Genomic DNA, 8,965 nt, shown 5'->3' on the forward strand with positions numbered 1-8,965 from the left:
TGAAAGTATTACACAAGAAATCGAGGTTGTCAACTGAGGCAAAGTATGGACCCCTCATAGTGCGAAACATGAGATGACGTGCTTAACAATGCGGCTTACCGCAATGAAATTGGAAACGTCGTGTTTAGACAACTTTAAAAGTGGAACGATATTTGTGTTTTTGTTTTGAAACACATACCTTCATTTCCTGCTAACAGTTAAGTCTGCTTTTGTTTTCTAAATTTATCAAACAAAAATGTGGTTTACCAGCATGTCAATTCATCAAGATTTTTATTCATTACAAATCTATAAAGATACTTAAGAGCCAATAATAACTGGAATATTGATAAGATATACCCGTGCCTGTTTTTGCGCCAGGTTTTAGATGCCGACTTTTTTATGATAAAAAAACAACAAGCGAATAAAACTTCGTCACCACTAAAATCCTATATATTTAAAAACCCGACGCTAAGAAAGATAACGGTCTCAGAATCTCTCATGTTTTCATTTCTCTTTTAACGAGAACGAATCGTGTATAAAAAAACTAGATGCCCTAAGGAAGAAGTTATAAAATATATACTGAAATTCAGAGGACGCATTGCCCAAAGTGGTTGTTTTTCAACAAGTTTCTTATTACATATGTTATAGTACCCACTTAACTGCAGCTCATGAAGGGGGTGGGTGTCGTAGGTCACAGAATTATTACAACTGGTTGTTGATGGCACTGGGAAGAAAGTAGGTAAACATATGCCACAAATAGGTTGCTCGCGAGACATTTAAGTCAGACTGTCTCTAAAAACATTTACCAACAAGACGACGGCTGTCTTATGTTGTCTCTTCTTTCAGTGGTTGGATAATGGTTTAATTGACAAACGCGTCGTGTTTATATGGACTTCCCTCTATGACGTCATCATTTGTTGACAGTGAGGACAAATATTTCTGTTGCAGCAGGCGTTAAAATACATTAACAGGAATGAGAGCTGACACTTTTGCTCATACATTTTTTTACACGTATTTGAAATTTAAATGTGAATAATGATAAGGTCATGCGATATTACACTTCTCAGTTTTATTTTTCCTTGTTATACAAACGCCTAGGACTGACCGATGCTAAAGCAAGGTTGCAAGAACCAGCCTAAATTTATTTTATTCAAGATACAGTTGGTATACAGATTGATTCTCTAATCTCGTAAAGTTAAAATGTTAAAAGGTTCATATTCCTTTACGGCTAACTTCTCCGTCCGCTTGTCAACTGCTTATTAGATCACGTGATTAACTTGACCACCACGTGATTCAGTCTTTCCCACTATAAAATTACGAGTTATTATTTTAACTCTGCTTTTTAATATCGTGGGCTAAATGAGTAAAATCCGTTTTTTGTTTTGTTAAATCCGATAATTCATCCGATAACAGTTGATGTAAAGATTTACCAGGTTCGTGCGAATAATACCAGCCTTTGTCAACAAAATCATATCTTTTTGGACCACTAAAAAAAAAGGAAATAAATTCACCAAGAAGCCCTTTCTTGTATGGACGAGCGTCTGAGAACTTAATTCAATTTTGAGATATTCAAAATAGGCGCTTTTTCGCGGGAGGCGCTCGTTAAACATATAATGAAATAATTTTACCATTTTCTTGAAAGGAAAAATAAATACGGTACTTATTTATTTTAATAAAAAAATGCGAAGAGCCCTGAAACGCCGTTGGTACAAAAATGATATCGTATTAAAACTGGATTAAAAGGCTGGGAGCATTATAAGTAGCTGATATAAAATCAACTGCTTCGTGAAAATAGAGTTAAAAAAAGTTGTCTGTTGTTTATTTTTTACGGGAACTACACCATGTTGAAACAGAGGTTAAGGGATACGCATTTAATTGGTCATGTTTAAGATGCCTTTTTCGAAGAGGGTTCAATAACTTACAGTAATTACAGTATATGTACCACAGCTTCTAAACTGTTGTCTTCTAAAGTGACAACAGCATAAAAAATCCAAGCTCGACCCCAAAACCTTTAATTGTGGCGATAAAGTATCGAAAAACGCGGCGCCTTTGGGAAGCCAGATACTCACCAGCATAACATATCCAAGCTCGACCCCAACACCTTTAATAATGGCAGTAAATATTGAAAAACGCGGCGCCTTTGGGAAGCAAGATACTCAACAGCATAACATATCCAAGCTCGACCCCAACACCTTTAATTATGGCGGAAATATTAAAAAACGCGGTGTCTTTGGGAAGCAAGATTCTCAACAGCATAACATATCCAAGCTCGACCCCAATAACTTTAATTATGGCGGTAAATATTAAAAACGCGGTGCCTTTGGGAAGCCAGATACTCAAACATGTAAAATAGTGGCATGTCAAGGTCATACATGTCTCCACAAGCACTATTGCGGTTTTGCAACTTATGCAATCTACTTTGAAAGAAGTGTTGTACTTTATAAGAGGTTTTTCTGGATCACACAACAAAGATGTAATTACGTAAGGTTATTTTACATCATTTAAAAAACATTTTTATAAAAATCATCATTTTAGACACAAAGGCAACATTTACCTTACTGGAGACGATAACCATATTTGTCTGTTAGGGGTCTGTTTATTGATCACATATGTTCCATATTCTGAAAAAAAAAACCATAATTCTAATTAGGAATTTTAAAGTTTCTGGTATGCATTCAAAAAGTAATGATTACGTGAGCATGTATAAACGTTAGGTTCAGTTGTCGAGCACGATATCATCATAAGAATAAAAAGGAAACAATGTCAGATTTTTGGAACAATTTATTGCATTAATAAAAAAAAAACTCAACAAAATCAATGAGCCAATGTTAAAAGAGAAAAACTCCAATTTCTACCGTGAAGTTCTTACTGTATGCCTGAAACTTGTTTTCACAATGCACTTTTATTTCTGACCAATCAGAAATTTTGAACAGGTGACACAAGATTATTTACTTCAAACCAGTTATGCAGGTTTGTCAGGGGCGGATCCAAACCCCGTCAAATGGGTCAAAGGACGGGGTTTAAAAATAACAAGTATAGTTTATCTAATTTTCAAATATTTACTACTAACCAGTAATATTTAGGGCGTGTAATAATGTATTCATTTGAGCGCTCATCAATATAAAAATTAATAATATTGCCGCCGCTGCTGCTGCCGTGTGTATGGTCGCGCGGTGGTGGCGGTGGCGCGCGTGATGGCATCAGCTTCATTTTCGTTGCGAAGACAGGGCGCAAAGATGGCTAGACCTAATCTTTAATGGTGGATAGAAAAATATAGACTTTGTTCTGCAGGTTTTTGACGGAGCAATGAGGTTATTCTTAACTCTTATTGGTCTAGAGTGCCGGGTTTGCAGGAGAAGAACACCGGCAGGATTTGATTGGTCATTACAGAAGTTTTCTTAAGTTGTGATTTGCTAAAAATCAATACCCTGCAAAAGCCAAAATGCTCACGCTAGTCTTCATCTTCATATCTTCCTCAACATCATTGCTCAACATGGCGTTTAGTTCAGTGAGAGAAGATGTTTTGAAATTATTTCAAGACGAAGATTTGCAGAAATTGATTGAAATATTTAATATTTATTCTGAGAAATGGATAAATTCAAATAAAAATGTGTTTTTAAACACAGAACAGCTTTATGCTGTACTTTCTTGTGGAGAAATTGGTGTGAATGAAGATGCTTTGAAATATCTTCCTGCATCAGTTTCTTCCAAGAATTGTGTTGCATTGAGGTAAGATTTTATTTTCTGTAATTTCCATTTCTGATTATTGCTGACCATTTGTTACCATAGTAATTAAGTGTACATCACTATGTCATCACCATGAACTACTTATGGCTAGATAGATAGATAGATGTGCATATTTTACATGGCTAGCCTCACAAATATCGAGGGATATACCCTGTCTATTATTTCCAGGAGGGGCCATGGCTTAGATGGAGAGTCCTAGAGTATTTAATGCTCATTTTGAGCGACGCAGACCCAATTAGGGCCCGCGCTCTACTAGACAACTCCCGGCAACATCCAACGGCCCACACAGTGTGCCATCTTCCCAATTTCCCTCACATGGCTTGGGTTAACCCGGGGCTATGGTAACATTCACTCGCCCATGTTGAATCGCCGTCAAGAGGAATCGAACCCCGGTCTCCCGCACAGAGTACGAGAGCTATAACCACTAATCTACGGCGCCATATAATAAGCTAGCTAGCTGCATGTATTCGTGGTTTTTGTTTTGATTATTACTCTTGGAGAGCTAGCAACCGTATCTATGGTAGCTAGCTGGCATGTGTGTGTGGAATTAATAATGGTTTTGATTCTTCTCAAAATGTTAAAACTTGGTGTCTTTTCTCTGAGGAGTGAATTCTCTTTAATTTCTCTAAGAAATATTTATTTATTTTTCACTGTTTAGGTCCGAATCATCTGGAAATTGCTTGTTTAGCTCCATATCCTTATGTCTGGCAGGTGATAATAGTTTGACGCAACAGTTAAGGCTACTTGCTTGCATTGAACTTTTTGTCAATTCTGAGTATTATAGTTCTCACCCCAATTTATTTGTTGACAAATATCCATCTTTAAGTCCATCAAATATTTTAGCAATGTCAGTATCTCATGCTGCTGTTGATACTAATTTTAAGGCTGCTGAACTTGTCAAAGCTGAGGCTACTTTTTGTTTGAAAAACATGAACCAGTGGTCTGGTTTTCTCTTTGTTTTGTCATTGTCTTCTATAATTCGCAGAAATATTATGTGTTATTATCCTGATTGTGCTCCTCTCAAATACAAAGAAATATTCAATAAAAAGGTTTTTCCACGTGTGCCAAAGGTTGATGAAACTTGCTTCCATATTTTGTTTTGTTATGAACGTTATCTCATTTCAGATCTTACTTTTAAACATAATCACTATGTGCCACTTTTATATACTTCTAAGGAATTAATTTATAAGCCTCTATTTAAGAAGAAATGTATGTCTACCAATGTTTTTGGATTCTTTCAAAAGAAAATTGATTTTAAACCTGTCACCAAGAATAAGCTTATTTTACCATAGGTATCTCTTTCTCAGCAATTGCCTACATCAAGTCAGGATCCCCAAGCAATAATAAAAGGTACTAATAATACACCTTCAAGCAACATTTCAAATCCTTCTACTTCTTCTGTATCTAATGTTTTTAGTAATCTTTTACAAAATAGTACTAGCCATGAACCTAATTTTTTTCCAAACAATAATAAATCAGTCATAACATCAAAAATAGTTGATTCCCTTCCACAAAATTTTGATGTAACTGATGTTTTATTTGATATAGATGATATTATTTTAATTGTTATGTATATTTGTTGCAAAGGTTGGTATTATATTATACTATTGGTATTCTTAAAAAATTAATTTAATAGAAAATATGTTTATCAAAATTATTAAAACACTTATATTAATACTACTTTATCACTTTGATTGTTAACATATTTCGTGTTCCATTTCCATTTTTTTAGTCCATAGTTCATTTTCATTTAATTGACAACTGTCAAGAAATATTAGAACATAGTTGCAGGGACTATGGGGTTACTCAGTTGTCATTTTATCCTGCATTCATTTTTATTCATATCAAACCATTTCATTCCAATATTCATTATCATTTAATTGGCAACTGTCAAGAAATAGTAGAACATAGTTGCAGGGACTATGGGGTTACTCAGTTGTCATTTTATTCTGCATTCATTTTTATTCATATCAAACCATTTCATTCCAATATTCATTATCATTTAATTGGCAACTGTCAAGAAATAGTAGAACATAGTTGCAGGGACTATGGGGTTACTCAGTTGTCATTTTATCCTGCATTCATTTTAATTTATATAAAACCATTTCATTCCAATATTCATTATCATTTAATTGACAACTGTCAAGAAATAGTAGAACATAGTTGCAGTTGTCAAGTTATCCTGTATTTTTTAAATATAAATATGCCAATGACAGCTAAATTTTTCTCTATTTTTTCCTCATCATTGTATCTTGTTATCTTAATTCTTTACTTCTTTTTTATTTGGCTGTCCATGTCTGGATGACATTTTTTGTTATCCTAGGCATGCTGATGAGCTCTGATATTGAGCGAAACGGCCTATTAACATCTATAAATTATATGAGATAATCTTGTTTCTTTAGTTCATAGGCTTCATATATAACAATAGAAACTCAGCAAGAAAGACAAGCAACCAAACAACATTGTTGAAAAGATGACACGGTAACGATTTTCGTTTTATGCTGTATGAATGACAAATAGCCTTTTTATTTTCCAAATAATTTAGATGGGGGAATGTTGTTTTCAGACAATCTAGGATCCTCCAATGTTTAAAAATTTTCTGGCCCCTCAGGCCCAACAATGGTGGGCCTTCGCGTGTCACTAATATAAGTACATTTTATGACGGGGTACATCAAAAATCCTAGACCCGTCCCTGGGTTTGTGTCAAGTTTTATCAAAAGTTTTTAAACAAAGCCAGTAGAAAAATAATAGTAAATGTAAAACTTAATCAGTTCACATACCACCAAGTTTTGCAGTCATGACACCATCCTAACAAACAAATATTTTCATAAGTACACTAATATATATACTCAACCTTGTAGCATAATATTTGTAGTATTGTTGCAAGTACTTGTATATATCTACTTCTTCTATTAGTTACAATGGGCAAGCTACAGATAGTTTTCATTTAGAACAATTTTTTTAGGCAAAAAAGAATTATATAAAGTGTATTTAATCAAGCGATTGGTAAAAATCATGAATGACATAATTCAAATTTGGTGTTTTTTTAAAAAATTGTCTATCTCATCAAACGAAGGTAGTTGCAATTAGGGCTAACCACTTATGCAGAATTTTTTTTGACAAACCTGGAAGTTTTCAAACCCAAGGATAAGATTTCAACGTCATGTATTTTAATAAGTTACTTACAGCTAACAGACAGTCATAGCTGTCTGAAAAGAAGCCTTCGTCAGCCAAACAATCAAAGTGATCTGCTAATTCTTCCAATGTGTCATCAACAATATTTGTGAATTCATTAAGTGACATTGAACTAAAAACAACAGAAACAACCACTTTACATTTCAGTTATATATATTATTTTTAAATTAGAATTTTACATGTTTTTAACTTCACAATATTTTTAATATATTCTGTTCATTCATCTTTACACAGCATGACCTTTTGAAATAAATGAAGTATATGTCCATATTATAGTAAAAACTTTGCAAAAAAATTGGTAAGTACCTTAGTTCCCTTAATTTTCGCGCACCATTTATTTTTGCTCTTTCAAATTTTCGAACCCCAAATTTTGAAGGAGTGTGCTCCAGCCTCGCACAAGCACACTCCTTCGTATGTAACACAGGATGGATATCTGTTTCTTTCTTTAAAGGAAACAAAGATTTTACTTTCATTGTTGGCCATAATACAATAAAAATAAAACGGTTATCAGTAAACTTATTAAGATTAACTCATTATTCCTGATTGGTTTTTTGAAGAAAAAAAAAATGTTTTTCACGTTACCATTTTGTGAACAAAATGAAAAAGATGATAAGAAATTTATTAACAAACTTATAGTCACTCGTTTACGTGGAAAATAATTTCAAGAGCGCCTCAGGGTTTTTGTAAAAGAAAAAATTCTTGAAACATATTTTATACAGATATATACAGAACCAAACTTTAAATGAATAATTAGACTCTAACATATAACACTTTTTTATAACGGCATAACTTTAAAAAGGTTAAAATTTATGATAAATTAGATTTTAGTATGAACGAAATCCCCTAGATGATGTTTTAATTATGTAATTTTTGTATATATATCAGCACACGTTTTTAAGTTTTATACCTGATGATGTATATACTTACGAAAAGCTTCGTTTTTAATTTAACAAAATACACATATAAATTTTAAAGATGTCATATTAATATACATTTACTATGGCGAAAAAGAAACTACTACATATTATACTGTTTGCATAAAAAACTGTGCACAGATCAAAACCTAAAAATAAATAAAATGTTACCTGCTAGTACAAAACGAAGTTCTGAAAGTTTTCCAGGCAAACCGTGATGAACAACATCTCTTTTTCTGGGTAAGTGAAAATAAAAGTGAGGAACTAAAGCTAGCTAGCAATTTTAGATTTTAGATTTGTTTTCAAAAGTATAACGAAATTGTACCCACTGCTCCTTTTTGCATCAAAGAGGATATCACTAATATACTATTCTTTTAAAAAACCCAACTGTAAGCTGCAACGTGGCCTAAAAGTTTGGAATATATGTACATACCAAAATTGCGTTTTTGGAAGTTAAAACTTGTTGTCTTGAGTGCAAGCTAATATTGGCAAAACATAACCTCGATGATAAACAAAGTCCACTTCGTAAACCATTTCTTATTACTCTTCTCCAGATCATTATTATACAAACAACAATTTATGTGGTGCAATTTACTCAAGGCAGATAGCTACAGATTGCTAGTGACAAACGTGTTCTTTTCACTTCATAACAGCTACGAAATAAGGTCGATAAACGTTATGGCTAGCTAAGGAAAAAAACATGAACTCTCCACTGTGGATAGCTTGGTTGCTGCCAGGCTGCCATATTAGCAGATTGTTATTGTTTACAAAAAGCAAAGTGGATATTAATTAACAAAACTTGAGCGGGAATGATGGATACAAACAGTTTACTTTTTTTTGCAATCTTTCTGGTTTAACCATCTGACTAAAATATATTTTAGCGTAACATGAATACTTTTAATGTCATAGGCATTAGTTGTCTTTCCTATCATGTGGATACATTTTTTAAAAAAAAGTCACTGTAGCTAGCTAGCTAAAGCCAAAAGTTTTTTCAGCTCTTCTACCCTAAACCCTCTGCTTAAAAGTTCCTTGTCTGTCCTTGTCTCCCCCTTACAAAACACCTTGTACTGGTTCAAATGAGACCAACTTGCTGGTTAATTCAGGACTTAGATGTTAACATCTTGAAATTC

The 8,965-nt window shown here is 33.5% G+C and overlaps 1 protein-coding gene across 2 annotated transcripts; it reads right to left on the bottom strand.

Annotated features, from left to right (window-relative positions):
- Nucleotides 1-1,100: 1,100 nt before the first annotated feature.
- On the bottom strand, nucleotides 1,101-8,965 carry LOC130630663 (frataxin, mitochondrial-like). 2 transcript variants are annotated; one of them, XM_057444242.1, is made up of 6 exons: nucleotides 8,269-8,965; nucleotides 8,007-8,071; nucleotides 6,913-7,033; nucleotides 6,507-6,534; nucleotides 2,534-2,600; nucleotides 1,101-1,465 (listed from the first exon to the last, which is right to left on the bottom strand). In XM_057444242.1, exons 1-6 carry the CDS (start codon nucleotides 8,392-8,394, stop codon nucleotides 1,309-1,311), a joined length of 564 nt encoding a protein of 187 aa, XP_057300225.1. In that variant the 5' UTR covers nucleotides 8,395-8,965; the 3' UTR covers nucleotides 1,101-1,308. The 2 variants fall into 2 exon arrangements, with proteins under 2 accessions (XP_057300225.1, XP_057300232.1); XM_057444249.1 differs by lacking the exons at nucleotides 8,007-8,071; nucleotides 8,269-8,965 and adding an exon at nucleotides 7,228-7,904.

The sequence above is a fragment of the Hydractinia symbiolongicarpus genome, chromosome 1, assembly GCF_029227915.1.
Source record: "Hydractinia symbiolongicarpus strain clone_291-10 chromosome 1, HSymV2.1, whole genome shotgun sequence".
Taxonomy (NCBI): Eukaryota; Metazoa; Cnidaria; class Hydrozoa; order Anthoathecata; family Hydractiniidae; genus Hydractinia; species Hydractinia symbiolongicarpus.